This window comes from Tricharina praecox (genome assembly GCF_024521635.1).
Source record: "Tricharina praecox strain CBS 144465 chromosome Unknown BZA05scaffold_54, whole genome shotgun sequence".
Taxonomy (NCBI): Eukaryota; Fungi; Ascomycota; class Pezizomycetes; order Pezizales; family Pyronemataceae; genus Tricharina; species Tricharina praecox.
Window position 1 is genome coordinate 295 of NW_026250456.1, and position 22,164 is coordinate 22,458.

The following is a 22,164-nucleotide window of genomic DNA, read 5'->3' on the forward strand; positions in this document are numbered from 1 at the left end:
TGGGGTGGTTCCGGGGGAGGAATGGGGAGACTATGTACGGTACCTATTCTGGCAGTGGGGAGTAGTCTTTGTGGCCGCGGGCGCCTTGCAGTTTTGCGGCTTCGAAGTTCGAGGTCTGCGTGATGCCCCGCGAGAGAGTGGGAGTGGTTCCGGGGGAGCTCGATTACTTCACAACACAGAATAGGTATCCGAGAACTCAGTTTCACGTCACATCACGATGCATCACACATCATTCCGCACGATATCTAGAGATCATTCAATTGCTGCTTCTTCGCATCTCTTTGAGCAGGACGAGCGAAGAAGCATAAACTATGTGCTACCGTGCAAAGAAACGAGGAAAACAGGGTATTGGGTTGGTATATCGAATCATGAATCGTCAAGGCGCTCCCCCAGCTCTACCCCCTCATGAGCCACCAAGCCCTCGCCATCCTCGCGATCTTCCCTCGTTTCCAGCGGCCGGCATTCATTCGTCGGCCGATATCCATGTACCCCTCGACGGCGACTCTGGCGCCGCCTCTCGCCTCGAGCGGCAGTCCCTCGATGGCCGCTCTGCTCTCCGCATACATCACCTCCGCGGCCTCGAGCAGTCTGCGCCTGAGCCCAAACTCCGCCGCCACGTCTTCCGGACGGTCGAGGACGTCCTGCTCGGTCACGCCCGCCTGCGAGAGCCACGTGGCGGGAATGTAAACGCGGCCGATCTGCGCGTCCTTGGCGATATCGCGGGCGATGTTTACGTATTGCAGTGCGATGCCCATCTTCAGCGCGTTGGCCAGGTAGTCGGATAGGTCCGTGGGCGTGGTGACGTCCGCGGAGTGGTAGAATACCAGGTGGCAGAACATTTCGCCCACGGTGCCCGCAACGCGGTGGCCGTACGTGTGTAGGTCGTTTTCAGTCTGGATCGGCCACGTCTTCTTCTCCGTGTCGAGCGCCGGGAACGTCATGTCCGTGTGGAAGCCCTCGAGGAGCTCCTCGAGCGGCCGCCGCGGGATCTTGGTGTATGGGAGGGAGAGGATAGGCGTGTGCGCCCAGGCGGGGAACATCGAGTGGACAAAGTTCTCGAGATCGACGCTGCTACGCTTCGGGTCGTACATGAGAGCCAGCAGTTGCTGGAGACGCTCGAGGGAGCGAGCCGGTTCTGGGGCGTCGTCGATCAGGTCGTCGGCAGCCCGACAGAATGAGTACAGCGAGATCAGGTCGAGTCTCAATCTGCCCTCGAAAACGCTGCTGGCCATGTAGAAACTCCGGCTCTTGCGCCTAAGTATATCGATTGATGCCGGAAGTGCGCAGTACTCGTCTCTGGGGAAGCGGCGGGTGAACAATGCCCGCGCCCCATAGGCGAAGAGCGTTCTGAAGGGAGTAACGCTACGAATATCGGGGAAGAGGGTCGGGAACGCTGTGGTAAGTGCGACAGCGTAATCGAATGCGACGAGGCCGAATACGATGAGGACGTTTGTTGCCAGGAAGAACACTGCTTCTCTGCGCACTGTTAGACTTGTAGCGATTTCAGGAGGAGAAAGTGGCACTTACTCAATCTCCATTCCACTCCACGGCTCAATCCCCAGCTTCGTACCAGTCGAGATCGCCCACGTTCCGCGCCGCAGCGCCAGCGTGTCAACTCCCCACAGGTAAACAGTGGGCAGCAAAATTGGGAACGCCGTGCACCTCAATGGCAGCGACAGAATGTGCCGGTACGCGATACACCTATGGTCATTAGCCCACAGCCGTCGCAGCTGAAAAAGAGAACTCACCACAGCGTCAACACGAATGGTCCAGCCCAAGCTATGAGCAGTCCCATATACTTCCCCTCACCACCGCTGCTCACCATCCCCACCGCCTTGACAATACCGTAGGCCAGCGCTGCCGCAACCACCGCACCGATGGACCTCTGCCTCCTGACTCGCCACCTGTTCGCCTGCTCATTGATCTCGCTCAGGTATGCCACGTGGGCAGTCGCCTTATTGCATAGTAGGTAGATCATCGTCGTATTGTACGTCTGCACGAAGAAGAAGAAGACCTCCTCGACGGGGATCTTGAACAGCGTGTAGCCCAAGACGGCGTCGGGAGGGTAGGTCCATATTCCAGCGGAGACCAGATACGAGTCCCAAGGGATAGTCGAGAGAACCGCGATCTAATTCATCAAAAGGGACTTTCTTTAGCTGGTTGTAACTCGCACGCGCGCGCTGGAGATGTGCGTTCCGGAGCATACCGTCAGGAGAAAGACAATCTTGCAAGTGTCCAAGTGCGTCTGCAGCGGTCGGTAGAGCGCGGTCAGGAACAGCGCGGGGGGAATCGTGTACTTGACGTGTCTGTAAAGCGCCGCCGCCGCCGTCAGTCAACCTCAACCTCAACCTCAACCTCACACTTCCGCCAGAAGGATCCTTACACGAGCGCATAATCCGCACCCATAGTGACTGATAATTAATAGATACGCTTAAGCAGGAACAACCGACAACTCTTGGTGCTCAATTCTCAAACGTGAAAGAAGAAGAAAACTTGAAGAACAGGAGGAAAAACGAACGATAAAGTGCCTTTTCCCCCTCGCCTCCTGGCCAGGTGATTTAAGGGGACCTCCTCAGAGACACCCCCACCCCGATAGACCTCTCAGGTGAATTGGGTACATCCATCGAGAAAATAATCGGCGCCAGAGACATAGCTATCCGCCGGAGACTCGGAGGAACAGAAAAAAAGTCATGTCGTCATGATTCTGCGGGATCCCTGGAACATTAGGGATGCAGGGGTGTCCCATCTGATCTCGGCGTGGGCGTCGAGCTGGCGCGAATCGTGGGCGCGCCAGTCGGTCGGTCGGTCGGTTCTCTGGGCAGTTAGCTACTTGCGGGGAAGCTGGTGAATATGCTCTAGAAAGCTCGAGACATGGAGGATGGAAAGTGGAGAGACAAAGTCCAGAGATCGCAGCTGGGGTGCGCCTTGAGTCGCACGATGCAGCCCCGGACAGGATACACAGGCGCAACGACTGCGGTGCATGGATCAGACTGCCTACCTAAGCGATCATTACGCCCATGCACGGGCCCGTGCATAGGGCGTCCGAGAATTGGCGCTGTGTCAAGTTGCGAATATCCGTGGGTGACATCTCGTGAATGAAGTTTTTTTACATTCCTGACGATAAAGCCTATTACGCCGCGAACCTTTGTAACGGCGGCTGCGGCCCGCCATTTCGGGTGAATGGGCGTTGCCACCGGCCATGCTGCTCTATCATAGTAGATAACCGTCTGCCGAAAGCTACCTACCCTAGATAACTTATCGAAGAACAGCAAAACGGTGAGAGACCCCCGACGGGGACGGGCAAGTTGCAACTGATGAGACTAATTCAATTGGTTGACTAAAAGCAACAAGAATAAAAGCAAGCCTGCGAGATCCGGACCGAACAACCTCAAAGTACCTCTGATGTGTTGAACAATACACCGCCCGACCAGACAATCCCACGATGGGGAAACTAGCGTTCCGGAATCCGTGTATACTTGCCCGTTTCCTGCCGATCGTTATCCGAAAAAATAGCCCTGGCAAAACGTCACTTCCTCTCCCGAGTCCCGTTGCGTGCCAGGTCATCGGGATTCAGGGTCCGTCAGGGTCCGTCAGGGTGGAGGTGGCGAATCGACTCATTGACACCTCCCTGCGGTCTCAGCCGTCATCAGTTCAAAGACAGAGTCCGCCAGCTCTGGGCGGCACGTTTAAATGTATCGGCAGCCTGAACGCGTGGTGCGGATACGGTGTGTTGGATCCCGTGACAGAAGACTTAGCCTCTTCTCGATGAGACGCAGCCATCGCATCGACACGAAGGCTCTCAGTCCACCGTCCACGCTCGACCAAACGATAACGATAACAATCAGAGTCTCTTTGTATTCACACGTACTGTACTCTATCTATCTATAGACTTATCAATGAAGCCATCAATCATCAATCATCAACCGCAACCATGTCTACGAGCCACGTTCTTTCACAAAAACAAAAAAAACAACAAAAACACAAAGCCCAGGTTAAATCCAAATCTCTAACAACTGCACCTTCCATGCACATCGAGGTCACTTTTTCCACACCTTCACACTACGGATCTTCCAATACGCCTCCCCGAACGCCTCGGGATTATCGGTGACATAATCTTCACAAGTATCCGCCAGATGGCCACTGCATGTCGTTAGTATTGTGAGTTGTGTGAGGAGAAGGGGAGGGACTGACCATCCACTCTCCTGCTCCCAGATCTCTTTCTTGCCTGCCCACATACCACAGAAGGTGGTGTTTATGACTACCGTATGATCCTTCATCTTGTTCATGCCGCACTGGGTATCTACACTGAGCACGGGCGTTCCCCACGTCTCCGGATTCGGAGTCCCCTGGTTCACATCGCACGGCACGTCATCCCTCGGGAAGAACCAAGTCCTGACTCGCTTATCCGTCCACTCCATAGCATACACACCGCCCTTCCAGCCCGGTCTGCCATAGCTTTCCTCTCGCGGATCAAAAGTCATGAGGTATTGGGCCGACTTCTGCAGGGTGCAATACGGTGTTTTTGTCCAGCCAGTCATTTGGTCATGCGCCGCAGGGACGAACTGACAGCTGCAGTCGCCGGGGGAGACGTGGATGGTCTGAGAATTATTCCGAGCGTTGTGGACATTCTCGATGATATCGATCTCGCCGAGCTCTGGCCAAGGGGACGTAAGACCGTAAGTCCAACTGTTCGCATGGATGTATCAGCTCCGTAATCCCCTGTACCCAAAGAAGGATTCCTCACAAAGCCGGCCACACGCCACAGCCATACGGCATGTGATCGACGTCCAATAGGAACAGTCCATGCGTGAACAGCATCTTGCTCTCGACCCGGACGGAGGGGCGGCCGTCAGGTGCGCGGGCCCAGTGGTCGACTCCCATATAAACGTATCCCTGGTCCGGCCTCTGCTGAATCAGTCCCATTTTCTCCGCATCCGGGCGAGTCTGGTATTGAACATGGCCGGAGGTTGGTTCATCGGTCTATTCCAAGCCCCCACACATCAGCGGAATCACTACGATGGAGAAGGGGATTACCCTGAAGTCGAAGTGGTCAAAGAAGTTGTTTGGATTGGCATCTAGGACGAGAGTTGTGTACTGTTCGGCCACGACAGCGGCGGCGGCAAGAATGGGGAGAAGCAAGAACTTCATAATGGATAAGATTAAAGATATTTATGACGAACTATTAATAGGTAGGAATGGATGGTAACTTGTAAGAGGATGGATTCTTAAGATGATGGATGGTTAAGAGGATGGATGTGTGGGGTGCGAGGAAGGAAGGGAACAACAAAGAAGACGCTATGGGGGCTTAAGTTTGCAATGGGCCAATATGGACACTGGGAGGGAAGAGCTGGCTATGTTTTGGTGGGTGTAACGGCCGCTGTGGCCGGATATTTTAGAGAGCAATGACACGACGTCAAGTCTGCATATAGAGACTACTGTCAAGCTTGATATACACAACACCTTCACCCTGAATGCGAGCCCGCAAGATCTTGTTTCAATTTTATTCCATCATTGAGTTGCATGCGAACCAACAAGACCATGACAATGTACTCACAGCCGGTTCCTCTCCTCCGCAGTCGCCGCAGCAGTCTGGTGGCCGCTTCCTGTCCCCGCTCTATCCACAACAGCAAACCGCACGTATCAAATAACAAAAGCAAGAAGTACATCCCATCACCAGACGGACTCGTGGATCGTGGTGGTGACCACAGGAACCATCGAGAAGGAGCGGTGCGGTATGTTCTTCAAGTCTTGTCTAGGAGCTACATAAAGCTACAGCTACAAGAGAGAGAGAAAGAGAAAGAAACCCAAACTTGGACCCGCTGCCGCACCGAATGTTCCAGCTTCCAAGCACCCACCAGATACTGTTCCTCCGAACGGCGGTTATACTACCCGGAAGAAGGGACACACTCTCTCCAGCATTCTCGTTCACAAAGATCCGATGCCCAGGCTGCCCAGAAGATCTCCCTCCTATTCGCGCTCCCATTCACGCGGATTTCAGGATCAGATACCGATACATCATACATGAAGCACAGGGTGAGAGCCTATGATGCCTGTCTCTACCAGTATACCAGTACCAGCACCTAGTCCCGGTAACTACCGGTAAGTGAAATTCGAGTCTTCAAGAAGCCACGGCCTACGGTGTGTGCTGTGTACCTATATCTCTTATGGTATCTTCAGTAAACCTGCTGTGGTGGGGTGGTAGAGGAGCTATCAGCGAGAGGAGGAGTTGTATGTGAGAGGAGAAGGAACTGTCAGCGAGTGGAGAAGCTGTCGGTGAGGAGGAGGAGTTGCGGCGGGAGTAGCAGTAGGAGTTGCGGCGGGAGTAGCAGTAGCAGATGCGGCGAGAGGAGGAGGAGCTGCGGCGAGAATAGTAGATGTGGTGAAGAAGCATGAGTATAGAATTGAGGGTTGGTGAAGGTGGAGGTTTGAGGAGATGAGAAGAGACTTGACAACCGGAACTGCAGCTTTAAGGCGGACTTCAACAGACGCTATTCCTATCCAAGCGGGCCTGATACTACGGCTTCACCCACGCAAACGTTTTTAAATCGACACCCTTAACCCAGATACCCAGAACCCCTTAACTGCACGACAACTCATAATACTACACTACATCTAATCTACTTCGTCTTCTTCCTGTACGGTACTATACACGCAAAATCAGCAACTCCCACGTCACTACACTACACACGGAGCCACATACGCAGAGTGAATGAATAGGCGGCCTGCATAGGATTGCCGGAGAAGCTTCCGCCGGAGGAGCTAGCCGTGCTCTCAACAGGAAACGCGCGTTTGAATGGGTTGACCTCCGGCTTGACGATTTTCTGCCGGGGACCGTGCTAAGCAGGGACCACGAGAAGCCGCCGCCGCTGGTGGTGATCGCGGCAGCTTTGCGGCTGTTGATCGACGACTCCCCCCCCCCCCCCCCCCCCTCCCTTCCCCTCCCACCCCCAACCTGTGTCTTACAGCCCGTTTTCTCCCTTCGCCCAGCTTTCCCAACATTTCCAAGCAACCGGCCAACCGAACGAAGAGAGTAACATACCATTGCCAGGTATTCGTGAGGAGATACCATCTCCTCTCCTTCTAAGTAGCCAAAATCTAAAGCAGAGGCAAAAAACCAAAAACCAAAAACAAAGGAGAAACTGTAGAACAGAAAGGGAGAAAAACGAACAATCTAGAAATGGAAGGAATAGATAGGTAGGTAACAGCACGCCCAGCCGTAGAATGTACATTGTACACAGTAATCGACAGAGGGGGAAATTAGGATGATCCGCAGCAAAAAAGGGAAGTAGTGCATCGGGAATGACGTGAGGATAGATAATTGGGGGGAGGACGGCAAGTCTAAGTTGGAAGAAACATGCCTCCTCACTCGACCCACATCACCACACTTCGTATTTTCGTCGGCTTGAATCTTCCGGGCGTGGACGGCAGCCGTTTCCCGCGGAAACCGGACGCCTCCAGGTACCGCAACAGATGGGTCCTGGTGCTGTGCACCGGAGACCCCGCAGTGTTTGCTCTGGCTCCACCGGGAGGAAAAGCCCCACCGCCTTCGTAGTCTGGGCGGTGGCTATTACTGGCGTACAACTCGCACACGAACCAATCAGACTCCTCGACACCGCCGCGCCTAGCGAGCACCCATTTCGTCCTGGCGGGGGCGGGGGCCGGCTTCTCGTGGTCTCTCGGGAGATGGAATAGCGACTTCAGCGGACAGAACACCTTCATGCTGACGCGGATCGGAGCGCGTATGGAGAAGGCGCACAGGCATCGCGTGCTGCTGGCCTCAGGGCTGACGGAATACAGCTCGCCGTACGCTTCGATCTTTCGCAGCGCTTCGGAGTTGCCGTTCTCGACTACGAATTCCTCGATGTCGCAGATGTCGAACCGCGCGTGAACCCTAACACGGCTCACGGTGATGGCACTCTTGCTCTTCACCGGCTTCGTGTTGATGGTTCCTTTGAAGGCGTGGAAGTCGGCTGGAAACATCGAAGAGCCTGGGCCGATGGCACCGTTCTGTATCCCGTTCCAATTGAAGATCGAAACGTCCCCCGTGGTCCGGATGATGCTTTCCAACAGCCTGGATATGGCCATTTTGCGACCTTCTCCGTAGTTGGTCGTCATCCGCACTCCAAGCAATCCCATCAAGGAGTACGCCCGATCCTCGGTCCGGCTAGGAGAAAAAAATGTTTTAGTATGATTTTTCTATAACGCAAATGGTTCGGGAAACACACCTGGTCTCTCGGTCGGATGCAATTTGTAACAAAAACGATGCTGCGACTTCGGGTCTTTTCCCGCAGCAGATCAGGCTACTGGACCTGACATTACATAGATATGCTAAATCCTCGAGAATTTGGAGACGCAGAATCTCACAATCATTCGCAAACCACGTATCATCCAGACGGAATGCTACATCGTCCGGCAAAAGATATCCATCGTCCCCCAAGGATGTATCACCGTCCTTGGCCTTGTCACCGTCGTCCGTGTTCCCTGGAATTTCTATCGGAAAAGCTACATCCTCCGTTTGCGTGCGTTTGGTGGTGCCTACGGGCTTAAGGAGACTAGTGTCCACGATATATTTCCAATGCTTATTATAGAAGACCGCGCGGGGGCTCATCACGATTTCCTGCAGCGTCCAACCACGGGTTGACCATCTGGGCCTTTGTGAGGGGTAAGGGCTCGGAGGAACAGTTGTTCCTTCAAAGTCATCAAGGTATACCAGACAGACCTGCGAATTCTGGTACCAATCTCCCATACTCGAGAGTGACTCGTTCAGCTCGGTTTTGTGGGACTTGTCGATGCAGCAGTTGTCCACCCAGAGATACCGGAAGTTCAGTGCCCGCGCCTGGTCGATCGCTCCCATCAACTTTTGTTTGGCTGCCTCCTCCGGGTCCATGCTATTCCCGGTGTCGAGTCCCGAGTGATCAATCTGGAGATCCGCCGCCGGCTCTGCGTATCCCGGGGGAAGCTGCGCCTTCCGCCGTATCCTACATTCTCCCAACCTATCGATAAGCCGGTGATTGTTCCTTGGGCCGCCGTACTTGGAGCCCTTCCCGTCCGACTCCTTAGTCGCTTTTACCCCGGGATAATCACCAGGTGCGTCCCCGTCTATTGCCATGCGGTCCGGATTTCTTAGCGTTTCGATGAGCGCGCTTTCCCTCTGTAAACGCTCGTTGGCCATCCGGAGAAATACATCGTTTACAGTGAACATATCGACCTCGACCGATCCCCAGGTATGGGAAAGAACCGCGTACGAATCGCGGAACACATTCTGATCCTCTTCGAACCGTAGAGTCTCGACATCGATCACTCTGGTCGGGTACCGGGGGGGCTCTATATCGGCCGGGGGAATTCTGGTATGTTCTCCCTTTCCCTTCACGAGCACCGCGATGTCCAGATAACAGACTGGTGCCTTCTTGAGGAACAGCGCGCCGATCTCTTTCATACATGCTCCGATGACAAGCGCACGTCTCCCGAGCAATCCCATCAACCGCAGGATGCTGGCCTTTGGCGCTGGAATCCCTCGCCCCGGCTTACCCAGAGCTAGAAATCTCGATTCCCATGAGAGCCACTGGCGTCGAGTTTTCGCTTCTTCCTCTAGGCTGCTTGGTTTTCCAGTCCAAAGCAATTCGTGACTCGACAAGATATCTCCCAGCAGTACCCCCGCCTCTTCATCAAGGTCATCTTGGGTGAACCATGCCAAAACCTTGATTACCTCCAAGAGCGCTTGGTGGATCGCCGGAAGGACTTTGTGTCGGATGGTACCGGAAACGCCCTTAATCCCAGCGCCCTCAGTGGTCACGAGGTAACAGAAACATTTGGAGCCGTGCGTGCATCGCTCAGCAAGGTCCGCCGAGTTCTGAATGTACCGAGTATCCGATTCCTCGGATTCCACCATTCCCAGGGCTTCCTCGAATACATCCTGCAGTTCCTTCTTTGTCCATTTCCCAAACTCGAAATCCTGTCTCTGCAAGTGCTTCTCGACGAATTTCAACCCTATTTTCGCCTTTCCCTGGGTCGCCATGTGCTGAAACGTCACGTCGAACGTCATTTTTTCGTCCGGGGAGGGGCTTCGGCGTTCCGTTGAGAAGACCCGGTCGAGGGGGTTGTAATCATCGTTCTTGCTGGAAACGTCGCTGTGCTCGATTCCGTTGAGCGCCAACCCCTCCATTCGCTCTCGCCCAGACAGAGCCGATATTGGATTCGTATCGCGAAGGCGATGGTGATGGCGCGTAGTTGATTTGCAACCCCTCTCTCTCTCCCGAAGAGAATCAATGTGCTCTCGCCGGTTGAATGATCCCGGCTGGCCGATCGGGTCCAGCTGCGATTGATTTCGCGGACCTTCTTCACGAAGCCTTCCTCTTTTTTTCTTTCTTTTTTTTTGTTCGTCTTCAAACGATCCAGTTGGCGCGATCGCTAGCCCAAACTAACTGCGGTCCTGGACGGCCGATCGTACCGCGGGCGTCAACGATTCCCCTCGCACCTAATCGTCCAGTATCAGTCAGCGTAGGCCAAGAACCGGACGAGCGAGGGTTGATCCACGGTTGGGATGCTTTCCGAAGAAAGAAGCTCAGACCAGCGCCTTGTTGGCTTGGGAGAAAGAGTGTGGTGGGGGGGCTTTGAGACAGGTGCAATATCGATCGATATCGTCGTGGGATGGTGAGCCGTGCGGAAGGTTGCGAGGGTTATGTACCGACTGCACGAAGCCCACACAAGCCACTGCCACGTGGTTAAGTTGCGGGCCTGCCAGTCCCGGGAAAGAAAGAGGTTTTAGGGATATGGAGTGTATTGTCGTGGGAGTAAAGCAGAGGCAGGAAATATGGAAAGTCCTGCGAGGAGTCGTGCAGAAGATGGAAAAAGGGTTCCATGAAAGCTGTCTTGCACAGCCCCCCCACCTGGCTCGCACGCGACGTCAGCCGACGAATGAAGCTTAGATATGGCACTGCTAGTTAGATCGATCCACGGGTAGGGACAGGCTGCTAGTTACCGCCGCATCCCAGTCCCTCCGAATGCGAGTGAATCCGTCGAGTATGTAGAGTCTCGGACCGGGCCCCGGCAGGAGACAACGATGAAAGGACTCGGGATTTCGTGTCTTCGGGTTGTGTCAGCCGCGAATGATTGTGCTGCACGTGATTGTTTCCTGGTGCAGCCTTGCTGCACTCCCGTATGGCCGGCTGTTTGCTGCGGCATTGGATACCGGTAGTTAGAGTATGGCGACACGCACCGTCCGCGAACCAAGTCTCCCGTCCGGAAAAACCAGCTCGAGGCAGCGACCAACTTCTCCGCTTTCTGCCTGGGCCCCCGTGACTCCGTGAGTAACTAATAGACCGCACCAAAGATAGTCAGGTACCCGAGTTGTGCCGTATCGGTTGACATACCGATTCCCCGGAGTGATGAGAGTTAGGACTGCACCATGAGGATAGCTACATGCCGACGGCAACGCGACAGTGTCATGACGTAGAGTATTGTCAGGTACATAACATTACGGACACGGAAGGGTTGTGACAGTAAAGTTAAAGTTTTTGCTAAGTCGCTGGGTTTGTTCGAGGGCGTTTTGTTTAATGGCAGGATAGATGCGATCGGCATGGCTGGTGGTGCGAGGTCGTCATTCGTTACGACTGTCCCCTCCACCAATTGGCCCATTATCGTCACTGAATGGGCATCTCTACTCGAGCACTCGACCGGAAGGCCTCTCCACCACCTAGCGGAGTGCTGTCACATTAGATTTTCCCGTACTCCGGTATACACATAGTATAACTAGTGCTTCATCTGACAGAACACTGCACATACGAGGAGATTGAGTCCCATCGTGCCCGAATCGGTCGGGTCAGTGCCGGAAGGGATGGGCCAACTCGCCGGCCCACCGTCAATGCCCCGTAGTTACTCGGCGGCCGACGGCCGGCCCGCTCCTTATGAGCCTATATATGATGTGTATGTAGAACCCGAGGGCCGATTTACGGTATCTAGATTCTAGTGCGGTTTAAAAATATACACCGGACTTCGCTACTATTAGGGTTGAAAGGGAAGGCTGTGAAAAAAAGCTTGGTGCATTCCGATTATTGATTATTGATGGATCAGATAGAGTAATAGTATGGTACCAACCAATCACGGCGGCCCTCCTGGGCGCTGTCTCGGCTCAGCTAAGTAGACAGCTGGCATGTTTCACAGCTGGCCTTCAGGTATTGGTTTGGCCCAAAAGTACTCACATATGTACCATGTAGTCAATCAAGTCCCGAAGGCCTACGTATAATTGTGCTCTGGGTTGGAGAGCCTTGGAGGCCTAGCCGTGCGTGCCGCTGACGATCCTAGTAATTATTCGCGCCGGACAGCCAATAGCTACATGAGCACCCCTCCCCCGTCCCCCTCCCCCTCCCCCTCCCCCTCCCCCTCCCCCCACATAACCTCAAGGCTATATAATGAGTGCAATCGGCCATTGTTGGGGCCAAAAAGCTCTTACGCGGACAATCTACGTTCCCTCCCGGTCGGCCGCATCTCTCCGAGCCATTTCTCTCGCGACAGCGCCAACATACCCTCCCGCAAATCGGTTTAGAGTGACATCGCACCCCTCATGATCCGGTTCCCCACCGATCGCGATGGCTGGCGGCTCGACATCATCTCACTGCTAGCGGTGCTGGGCGAGTCGGCGATGTTGCGGCACTCGTTGCCGATGACCACGAGCTGGCTGTGCATGCTGCCCCGCCTCGTGCCTGCCCCGCAGGCGCTGTTGACCAACAAACGGCCAGACCGGCCGAAACCGCACCGCGCACACATCGCGGGAATCCACTCCGGCGTGGTGTACGACGAGCTCAACTACTTCGCCCACCTGCTCTGCGACATCCCGCTGTCGAAGTTTGCTGTGCGCGAAGTGAAAATCCGGCGCGCTCCCGACAACCGTCGGGACGCCGACGTGGAAGGCACCCCGGCGGCGCGGGAACTCGCAGCCGCAGCCAAAGCCCCGGCGCTCGGGCTCCTCCGCCGACGCTTCACGACTACGGACATCTGGGGCCCGCGGTTCCGCGACTCGGTGACGATCGTCACGCCGCAGCGCCTCTCGCCGCTGGTATTCCTCTCGGTGGGCTCGTGCCTGCTGACGCTGGGGCTGCTCGCGTGGGCGGCGGTGATTGGCGACGGCGTCGCCGTGATCGCCATCGTCGCGCTGTCGTTGACCTCGTCGCTCACGGGCATGGCGTCGTTCTGGCGGCCGCGCACGATCGCGCGCCAGGTGCTGCGCGACGTGCCCGACGGCGACCTGGCGCTGCGCACGCGCCACGGCGCCTTCATGATCATCCGCTGCGACGAGAACGTGGCGCGCGAGCTGTACACCGGCACCGAGGAGTGCGAGTACTGGATCGGCGAGAAGATGTTCAACGCGCTGGCGGGCGCCGCCACGTTCCTGCTCATGGTCGGCGTCGTGATGATGGGGAACTGCACGTGGACCATGCAGGCGGCGCTCGGCGCCTCCTACATGCTGCTCAATGGCTGCTACCAGCTCGCGGCCCTGCTGCCCGAAACTTGGTTCTGGGACTTTTCGCGCTATGTGGTCGACGAGGGCGTGCCACACGAGACCAAGACCTACACCAGCGCGCTGTGGAAGGCGATCCAGGTCTCCAAGAGCACCGGGTGGGTAACAGTGATGCAGGCCGCCCCCGTAACGGAGCCCTGGAGGAAATGGCTCGTGGAGGCGGGGCAAAACATCGAGAACAAATCCTGGAACTCCGGTTTGCGCCTGGTACAACTCATGAAGGAAGAGGTGCAACCGAAGGGACAATGAGCCTAAGAAGGAGGGCGAATACGGTAGCCAGGCGCTGAAACCGGCTCAGATTGTCAACGGGGTAACTCCGAGCAGTGCATTTGGGGGAGGAGTGCTGTTCGCGGATGTGATACCTACCGGCGGCATGATTTGGAATGATTGAATGAAATGAAAATGTACAGGAGTTTTCCTAGATACCTATTTTGTTTTCGAGCGGCGGAGAGAGGTAGCTTTAATTTACTAGAAGGTCCCGGGACTGCCGGTGGGTTACTGAGGACAGTACACTTGCATGCACATATAGTTGAGATGTATATAGTGCGATCCACTTGGAGTCCGTGGCTCCGCTCTCTCGTGGAGTAGAATCACTATTAGAAACACCGGTGAATGTGGTAGTAAACGACGCACTCATGTACCGGTATTGCCGTATCATACAAGAGGGGCAGCAAGACCCGAGCCTTTGCGATGGTACCACAACCACTACTATACTGGTACCGCAGCATATCACTCGCTCTAGGTCCCCGAAGGCCGAGAATCCACGAAATCGGAACGCATCCCGACACTACGAGCAGTCCGCCCGGATTGAAGCAAGAATCGATGGATCTCTTTAGTGCTGCCCTGGCTTCAACGGTGCAAGGAGTGTAATGTGGATGGACGATCTCGAGGAACATGTCGCCCGCGCTGGACGAGGGGTACTATAGTTATGTCCATTGTCCAATCGCTACAGCCTACAACGACTAGAATGGGAGTGATACGCAGAATTCAGATCTCCAAATACGAATCTGATAGTACCTACTATATTAAAGGCGCGTTGAGAACTTGGCGGATATGTATGTTGAAGTGTTGAGTGTTGAAAATCATGACATGATAACTATCGCTGTCGAAGGAAGATCATTACTACATAGCAATCATTAGAGGAGATTGTGTAAGTGCTTACATGAGCAACGGTCTAGTTCCCGCGATTGTTACCTCAATTAAGCGATGTCGCCGTCAGCTGTGAGCAGTGAGCAGTGAGCACCGCCGCAGGATGGTACTCTATATAAATGGCAAGGGGTGGCCGCGTCCGACGCGTCAACGGATAAAGACGATTCGGGCAACGGAGAACCAAAAGCAGGTGTCTTGTCTAGGTAATCGAGTTCGTTAACTCCGAGCATAGATGGTGATACACGAGGCTTTGTCGTGTATCACCATCATTGAGTGAGTGGGCTTCGCATTGAGATGGGCTTGACTCCGCCCACAGTAAAGAGTCCCTGGCTAGAGAACGATCTGGCCAAATCGCAGCTGGTAGGTCTGATATCGACTTACTCATCCATTGTAGATTCTTACTCTAGGCCCTTGCTCCGAGCTAGACGGGTTGCTTCCCCGGGAAGCGGTGCCAAGGGATCAGTCCGTCGGCCCAAAGCTCCCTTTCTGGACCATGGATAACTGACCCTGTGACGCACATTCCTCTCCATGAGTAAGTAAAGTATTCCACTCCATCACAGCAAACACCGAGCCCGCGTATGGGCGGCCATACACTCCAGTTAACCCCGTCCTGACGTCCCCCCTTCGCCCTCGCCCTCCCTCGCCCCCTCGCTCGCTAGCCAAGTACTTATAGGGAAGCGTATATCCGTCCCGGACCGGAAAGGAAAACCCTCGCACACACCACCACACCGTCCACAGCGTAGCCGACCGGTCCGTTCCGAAGCAAGCAAGCCATGAACATCGAACCCCAAGCACTGTCTGAAACCTCCGACACGCCGCAGCGCCTGCGCACCTCCAAAGCCTGCGAAGAATGCCGCAAGCGCAAGATCCGCTGCAACGGACAGTCGCCCACGCCGTGCGACTACTGCCGCCAGAAGCGACTGCACTGTGTCTACCGCAGTCAGGCGCGGATTCGGCGGCCACGGCACGTGTTGATGGGGATGGCGCGTGCGTCCGCCGCGGCGGGGGGTGGGGCAGATGCCGGGACGAGCGCGGGGGCGGGCGCGGCGACGGGTGATGTGGAGGGATTGGGCGGCGCGGGGAGCGGGATCGGGGGAAGTCCGATCGAGAGCTCGCTGTACGCGGGCGTGTCGGCCACGTACGCCGACTCGCCGAGCAGGACCCTGCAGCTGTTCTACGGCCCCTCGAGTAATTTCCCCATGATCCAGCACATCCACCAGCGCTTGAACGCGGCAAAGAGTGCTTCCACTGCGCCGTCGTCGACTATAGAAGAGGTCGACGAGGGGCTGGACAGGTTTAATTACCGCGGCATCTTCTTCGGGAAACATTCGGATCAACAGGACATGTCGTATCCTGCCGCGGGAGGTGCTGGGGGGCTTGGCGGCAGCGGCATCGGCGGAGGGATAGGGAGGAGGGGCGTGGATGATTCGAATCTGCTGTTCCTGCCTTACAATCTCGCGGCGGACTTCCTTGAGAAATTTCTAACAACGCTACAGAGGCACTTGCCGTTTGTGGATCCGGCGGTTGCGGCGGACTCACTGGCGGTGTTGTACGGGAATGCGGGGGTAGGTGACGCGCGGGAGCTAGATATCGGCGAGAGAGCGATATTGATCGCCATCCTGGCGGTCGGTGCCACGCTCACCGAGTACACGGTCTGGGCCGAGACGCTGTACAAGCGCGCGAATAGTCTGGCGGATGAGCTTGACGATGTGGTTAATGTCCATGTGTGTCAGCTGGGGTTGCTGCTTGCGCATTTTCAGTGCGTTACCGGGAAGCCCAACTCGGTTTATTTGCTGGTGGGGACGGCCATGAGGAAGGCGGTCGCTGCGGGTCTGCACAAAGAGGCGTTGTCCAAAGGACGGCAGAGCGTGGACTTTGCACTGGTGCAGGAGAGGAGGTTAACGTTCTGGAGCATCTATATCTTTGAAGTGTTGGTCTCCCGGATGAACAGAAAAGGGTGCCGTTTCTGATGGTGAGGATAGTACCATCTCTTTCGGACTGGGCCGGCCGATCTCGATCCATGACAGCGACATCAGCATTCCATACCCTGAGGATTCACCCTTCTTCATATCGCTGATCACACTGGCACGCGTCTACTCGCGCGCCTCGCAGCAGCTGTACAGCACAAAACAAGGCTCGCTCCTATCCCTCTACAAATCCGCCACCGCGCTCAAGGCCGAACTCGACGCCTTCCGCGCCTCGCTCCCGCCCGAACTCCAACTCGGCCCGGACGCGCCCTTCAAATCGGGCGCACCCGATGTCCTGAAGCTCTTCCTCAACAACTGGTACTACCACGCCGTGATCCTGATCTTCCGCCCCTTCCTGATCTTCCACGCGCAATGGCAGGCGGACCCGTCGCACCGGCTGACCACTGACCCTGCCGTCGCCGTCTCGAAACGGCAACTGCGCACCTCGGCGCCGTGGATCTTCACCGCGTGCGACGCGTGCATCTCAGCCGCGCGCGAGCTGCTGATCTGTCTGCACCGCAGCGTGAAAACCAACGACCTCGTGCGCCGCCTCGCATACTCGTGTTTCTACGTCGAGTGCGGGGCGTTCCTGCTGATCTTTAATATGCTACGCGAGCGCCGCGCATCCGACGCCCCGGACTCGGGCGAGGACGCCCGCTGTATGAGACTCGCTCTCGAGGCGATGGAAATGATGCATGACACCACCCCGAGAAACGTCAGTCTCTTCGCTATACGTAGGATGCTGGCGCTGGTCGAGGGCGTGGAAGACGATGATACAGAGACTTGGGGTGGCGTTAGCCCTGAGAGCTCGACGCCCGGCACGACTATTGCAGTAGGTCCCTTACTCCTTCCCTCTTTCGACTGTGTTCTGATTGCGAAGGAAACGGCTGCGGCAAATGGATTACTGCGGATGCCGGAGACGGCGGGAATGCCCGGGGAGAATATGTCCCCAAGCAGTGTGCTGGATTGGGACCTGGGCGAGATGAAGTTGAATTTTGACCTCAACAGTATGGATCTCGATTGCTGGCTGGCTATGGAAGGGTTTGGGGGGGTGGGAGCATGCGATCTTGGGTAGTCTTATATTACATAGTCCTCCTTATCGCGAATAGAGCTACATTTCCACCTTCTCCTCTGGCACCCCCACCTCCTCCTCCCCCTCGCCATTCTCCTCCCTCCACCACCCCCAAAACTCGTTTACCCTCCTAGTCCTCTCCACGGCCAGTTCCCTCCCCAGTCTCGTCTTCATGAGCGCCTGAATCTTTACCAACTTCTCGCCAAAATGCTCCACGCACCCCTGCAGACTCGCGTTCCTCACAACCCCGCCAAACACAAAACACCGCGCAATCCCCACCGCCCCCAGCGCATCCAGGCGGTCCGCGTCCTGCACTACCGCCAACTCGGGGTACACCGCCAACACCGCGCGCACCGCGGCCGGGTTCGCGATCTCGGAAGAGTACGAGACGTGCGCGACCACCACTGCAACCCCGCGCGCGAGCGCGGCGGGGGCAGTTGTAGCCCAGGAGCACACTTTCCACTGAGTCCCCACCAGTAGAATATTTATGGTCCCCGACATCATGCAGCAGCGCGGCGAGCTGGATCAGTAGCGCGTCGTGCCCGTGGTCGGCGGAGGGAGGGGTCAGCCGCGTGGCGAGACGCGACACCCGCTCGATGTGGGCCCAGTCGTGAGAGGCGTCGTAGCGCGACATGTAGTCGCGCACGAATAGGCGGGTGGAGGTGAGTAGGAGGGCGCAGGCGGCGGGGGGGAGGGTGTAGGGTTCTCGAGGGGGGATGGTGGGGGTGGACATGGTGGTTGTGGTGGAGGAGCGAGGCGGGGTGGTGCTGGTGGGAAGACGCGTGCGTGCGTGTGTTGGGAGACGCGGGGTGGGTGGAAGACGCGGGGTGGGGTGGAAGACGCGGGGTGGGGTGGAAGACGCGGGGTGGGGTGGAGATATAGTACATCATAGTACAGCATAGCAGTAGTGGGGCGGCCGCCGCCGGCCGGTCCCGGCGCAGCCCCGGCTCAGTCCCGGCGTGTTTGAGGGGGGATTCACACCGGTGAGAATACCGGTACCTACTCTACATAGCCCCATTACGAAGCAGAATGGCAAAAGCAGGAGATGCATCTGAAGCCTGAAGGCCAATGGCTTCTAGCAGAAAGAGAAGGAAGAAGGTAGGAGTACATAGCGAATGATGCCTCATGCCGGAGTCTTGGAATCTCACTCGTGAACGGAGCCTGGCAGGGAGGTGGGAAGCTGCCGACCCTCCAGGCCCTGTGGCCGGCGCGAGGAAGCAGGAGATGAGGATGGCGGTAAAATTGTCGTGGTGCGATTTCATTTGTTTTCTTTGGTAGGCAGCGGCGCCACATCGTGCTAGCTGGTAACGGGGTCCTAACAAGGAGTGTGTTGGTTCGCCATAGTTTAGATAGGCTGTATGCGAAATAAAACAGGAAGATCTCTCTCTCTCTCTCTCTCGACCCTCCAGGCCTCGGTATTCACCAGACGTAATACGATCTTCAGGTGTATGGTACAATGCTAGTACGCCCCAGAAACCCCCGGGGCTGTCATGCCAGTCTGCGTCCTCACCATCTGTGGCATCGCGAATGACAGCATGTGCCACTAAGTTTGGTACTTGAGTTTGGTACTTGCGCAAAGAAGACACAGACAAAAGATAGCATCTAGTAGCATTGAATCGACCTGCTCCGATTCCGATCTATCGATCTATCGTGGATCCAACCTACAACTTACAACTACACAAAGTCCCGTATAAATTACAGCCAGCCACTTCACCCGCGTGCAAAGCCCAGTCCAAGTCCAAGTCCAAGTCCAGAAACAGAAGAAAAGTAAAACCCCATGCAATCGAATCAGTCCGCTCCGCAAATCGCAATCCATCCGTCCATGCTCGCCCAAACGAAATAAAGCAAACAAAAAACAACGCCCAAGAAACCCCATGCCTTCCCAACAAAAGAGAAAAAACCAAAACGCATATCGCTCGCCCGCTACCCCCTGCGAACTCCCATAACTAGGGCAGCGGAGCTCGATTCGCCACAAGCGGCTTCCCCCTCCGCCGCCTCCTCCCCTCGCCGGCCGAGTCCTCAAACCAACCCGTTCCAGGGCCACCACCTGCTCCAGGTCGTCTCCTGGAGGGCGAGACAGTCGTCGTCGTCACCGTCGAGCTCGTCGAAGTCCTCGGGCGCCCGCTCGCCCCACATGAGCCACTGCCAGCCGGACCGCGGCATCGAGTCCGAGCACGCCAGAGGCGCCGAGGAAGAATGGCAGCGCGCGGCTCCACCACTCGGCGTGGTCGTTGGCCGTCGGGGCCGCGATGCCGCCACCGCCGTAGGCTGGTAGTCGTAGTGGCCGAGCGGGTTGAGCAGGAGCGAGAGCGAGTAAGAAGAAGTTTGCCGAAGAAGGCGGCCACGAAGAGCGATATTGCTAGCCCGCTGTCGAGCGCCGTCGGAAGTTGAGGAGGAGCTGCGGCAATGCGAGAGCTCAGGTATAGCAGCGTCGAGAACCAGCTCAGGACGCTGCCGATGTCCTGCAAGTTTACGCCGCCATCCGCTGCAGGGGAATCGAGGTGGTGGTGATATGGGGCTGGCGCCCGCAAGATGGAACATCATCGAGACTACCACGATGAGTGTCGAGGCGAGGCTGCGGCTGCGGCCGCGGGAGCCGCTCGAGTTGCTGCGTGCCTCTTTCTTTTTCTTCTTGCTGTTGGTCTCGGGTTCGGAGTCGACGAGGTATGAGTCATCCGAGTCGTCGTCGTCGTCGATGCTCTCGTCGTAGTGGAGCTGCTGGCCAAAGAGCAGCTCGGGAGGGTTGATGTTGGTGAAGTAGAAGTACTGCGAGACGAGCACGACGTCGACGAGGACATAGTACATTCCGACCACCTGCTGGAACCACATCTGGCTGGTCCAGATTGCTCCTAGAAGGTTGCCTGTGTCCGTCAGCTGCTGCCGAGGCACATGCGAACAAGGGAAACATACAGATATCGCCTGCGAGCCATATCGCCAGGAAACCCAGACTCAGCCCGTCCACGGATCCGCGGCGGTAGTTCTTCCAGCATCTGTGGCATCTGCGCAAACAGCCACGACACGATGGATAGCACGCCGGCCGCCGTAGAGAAGAAGGACAAGTACGATGGTAAACATGTTCCGAATGTCTGCGAGAGAAATACCAGCACCGGTGTATCCGGTTCGCAGAAGGGCGGTAGGTCTGGTGGTACGTATGATAATGGGGAGGACATGGCTGCTGCTCGTAGGTGTTGATAGGGGGTTGAGGGAGAAGAGGAACGGATGTGGATGTGAATGTGGACGCTGGTGCTGGATTCGGACTGGTGGGGACTATATGCAAATGCTGTTTAGCCCTGGGCTTCCCCGCATTTCAATGGTCAAAGGTCAAGTAGCCCACCTGCTCTAGCTCGTCCGTGTTTCGTTCCTGGTGGTGAGCGAGTGCAGTAACTCGTGCGTCGTTTCTCGGTGGATATAGACTGTTTCGTCGGGCCAGCCAGCGGAGTATTTACGTAACGAGCGCACTGTAGACGGAACGATGAGCCCGAGATTTCGCGCACGGGACAGGTAGAGACGCGACGTGTGGGCGGAGCAGGAGTGGAGAGTTTGGGGGAGTTAAGTATGAATGGGAGCTGTCGGGAGCTATGGGACCATCCGAGGAGATAGAGCAGATACGGGGGGGCAGGGCAGAGGGGTGAGACACCCACCCACCACACCGACGCACGACTCATGCGCGGAACTAGGCTGCTCAGATGACGGTATATGGTCGCGGTTGGGAGGCCAGGGCGCTTTTAGCTTTTTTCCATCCACCTTCGAACAACGTTGGCTTGGCCGAGACGGGACGAGACGAGAGCGGGGACGGGAAGCGGTGAGCTTTCGTTCGTTCTTCCGTTTGGTTCGCCAGCTCGTTCGTTTTCGGCCGGACTGCCCCTCCCCACCGCCGCGCGCCGGAAGACGATAACGACAGCGGCGTATGTCATCTCATCGCACCGATTGCTGTGCTGCGGATCCCGAAGGAGGAGGATCAGGAGGAAGTCGCGAGGATGTGGTGTCGTGTGGAGGAGATAAGCCCCAGCCGGTCACCTGCGTCACCGGACAGGGGGCCTGGCACACAGGGTCCACAGAGATAAGGGGAGCGGGTGGGTAGGTAACCCCGGCAACGCAGGGAGAGATAGCAGCACAACGGCGTCGTCCTCCGCGCCCTCTCCTCTCCACACTCCCCGCCCGCTCATCCCGCCGTCTGCACTTTCGACTCGGCTGTCGCGCTTTTCCCTGCGGAGCCGATACGCAATAAAGCTTCTTTCTCGTCTAGAATCCGATGAATGGAGAGAGATATAGCGAGTGGACTCACGCAAGATCTCGCGTTCCTTCCGATCATGCCCTCTGACCACAAGATCTCTCCCATGAGTCCAGTCTGCTGAGTCTTCTTCGCTGCGGCGCGGCCCCCGAAATAGGACATGGATATAGTGGTAATCCACGGTGAGTGGGCAGTGAGTGCGTGAGTGAGTGCGCGAGTGAGTTCGCGAGTG

At 56.5% G+C, this 22,164-nt stretch overlaps 9 protein-coding genes across 9 annotated transcripts; 2 read left to right on the plus strand and 7 right to left on the minus strand.

Annotated features, from left to right (window-relative positions):
- Positions 1-395: 395 nt before the first annotated feature.
- On the minus strand, positions 396-2,406 carry BZA05DRAFT_449619 (Squalene/phytoene synthase-domain-containing protein; the record flags this gene model as incomplete). The annotated part of the gene is made up of 5 exons (XM_051487382.1): positions 396-1,476; positions 1,528-1,701; positions 1,749-2,128; positions 2,207-2,306; positions 2,384-2,406. The coding sequence occupies 5 exons, from the start codon at positions 2,404-2,406 to the stop codon at positions 396-398; spliced, it is 1,758 nt and encodes a 585-aa protein (XP_051334645.1).
- A 1,444-nt stretch (positions 2,407-3,850) lies between these two features.
- On the minus strand, positions 3,851-5,148 carry BZA05DRAFT_465493 (putative endo-1,3(4)-beta-glucanase; the record flags this gene model as incomplete). Its single annotated transcript, XM_051487765.1, has 4 exons — positions 3,851-4,140; positions 4,192-4,686; positions 4,745-4,980; positions 5,035-5,148. The coding sequence occupies 4 exons, from the start codon at positions 5,146-5,148 to the stop codon at positions 4,038-4,040; spliced, it is 948 nt and encodes a 315-aa protein (XP_051334646.1). The 3' UTR covers positions 3,851-4,037.
- A 2,871-nt stretch (positions 5,149-8,019) lies between these two features.
- BZA05DRAFT_345035 (uncharacterized protein) lies at positions 8,020-8,887 on the minus strand (the record flags this gene model as incomplete). Its single annotated transcript, XM_051481158.1, has 3 exons — positions 8,020-8,164; positions 8,226-8,359; positions 8,564-8,887. Coding segments are annotated over 3 exons (603 nt in total), but the record flags the coding sequence as incomplete, so codon positions are not given.
- A 1,445-nt stretch (positions 8,888-10,332) lies between these two features.
- On the minus strand, positions 10,333-11,286 carry BZA05DRAFT_229689 (uncharacterized protein). The gene is made up of 3 exons (XM_051479796.1): positions 10,979-11,286; positions 10,534-10,886; positions 10,333-10,474 (listed from the first exon to the last, which is right to left on the minus strand). The coding sequence occupies exons 1-2, from the start codon at positions 11,179-11,181 to the stop codon at positions 10,562-10,564; spliced, it is 528 nt and encodes a 175-aa protein (XP_051334648.1). The 5' UTR covers positions 11,182-11,286; the 3' UTR covers positions 10,333-10,474; positions 10,534-10,561.
- Positions 11,287-12,370: 1,084 nt separating this feature from the next.
- On the plus strand, positions 12,371-13,955 carry BZA05DRAFT_465501 (uncharacterized protein). Its single transcript, XM_051487766.1, has one exon. It carries the CDS (start codon positions 12,560-12,562, stop codon positions 13,760-13,762), a length of 1,203 nt encoding a protein of 400 aa, XP_051334649.1. The 5' UTR covers positions 12,371-12,559; the 3' UTR covers positions 13,763-13,955.
- A 1,480-nt stretch (positions 13,956-15,435) lies between these two features.
- Positions 15,436-17,704, plus strand: BZA05DRAFT_345022 (fungal-specific transcription factor domain-containing protein; the record flags this gene model as incomplete). The annotated part of the gene is made up of 3 exons (XM_051481157.1): positions 15,436-16,010; positions 16,074-16,592; positions 16,645-17,704. 3 exons carry the CDS (start codon positions 15,436-15,438, stop codon positions 17,702-17,704), a joined length of 2,154 nt encoding a protein of 717 aa, XP_051334650.1.
- A 36-nt stretch (positions 17,705-17,740) lies between these two features.
- On the minus strand, positions 17,741-18,434 carry BZA05DRAFT_449624 (uncharacterized protein; the record flags this gene model as incomplete). Its single annotated transcript, XM_051487383.1, has 2 exons — positions 17,741-18,105; positions 18,158-18,434. 2 exons carry the CDS (start codon positions 18,432-18,434, stop codon positions 17,741-17,743), a joined length of 642 nt encoding a protein of 213 aa, XP_051334651.1.
- Positions 18,435-18,561: 127 nt separating this feature from the next.
- BZA05DRAFT_413408 (uncharacterized protein) lies at positions 18,562-19,045 on the minus strand (the record flags this gene model as incomplete). The annotated part of the gene is made up of 1 exon (XM_051485186.1): positions 18,562-19,045. A coding segment is annotated over exon 1 (245 nt), but the record flags the coding sequence as incomplete, so codon positions are not given.
- Positions 19,046-19,279: 234 nt separating this feature from the next.
- BZA05DRAFT_413409 (uncharacterized protein) lies at positions 19,280-21,058 on the minus strand. Its single transcript, XM_051485187.1, has 4 exons — positions 20,722-21,058; positions 20,612-20,681; positions 19,731-20,562; positions 19,280-19,687 (listed from the first exon to the last, which is right to left on the minus strand). The coding sequence occupies exons 1-4, from the start codon at positions 20,869-20,871 to the stop codon at positions 19,648-19,650; spliced, it is 1,092 nt and encodes a 363-aa protein (XP_051334653.1). The 5' UTR covers positions 20,872-21,058; the 3' UTR covers positions 19,280-19,647.
- Positions 21,059-22,164: the final 1,106 nt, after the last annotated feature.

Bases quoted from the DNA above. Each gene is read 5' to 3' on its own strand.
- BZA05DRAFT_465501 (XM_051487766.1), top strand. From the start codon at position 12,560: ATGATCCGGTTCCCCACCGATCGCGATGGCTGGCGGCTCGACATCATC.
- BZA05DRAFT_229689 (XM_051479796.1), bottom strand. From the start codon at position 11,181: ATGCCGCAGCAAACAGCCGGCCATACGGGAGTGCAGCAAGGCTGCACC. The intron at 10,887-10,978 runs GTAACTAGCAGC...CGTGCGAGCCAG, and splicing joins GGAGGGACTGGGATGCGGCG to GTGGGGGGGCTGTGCAAGAC.
- BZA05DRAFT_413409 (XM_051485187.1), bottom strand. From the start codon at position 20,871: ATGTCCTCCCCATTATCATACGTACCACCAGACCTACCGCCCTTCTGC. The intron at 20,682-20,721 runs GTGTCGTGGCTG...AGATGCTGGAAG, and splicing joins CGGCCGGCGTGCTATCCATC to AACTACCGCCGCGGATCCGT. The intron at 20,563-20,611 runs GTATGTTTCCCT...TGACGGACACAG, and splicing joins ATGGCTCGCAGGCGATATCT to GCAACCTTCTAGGAGCAATC.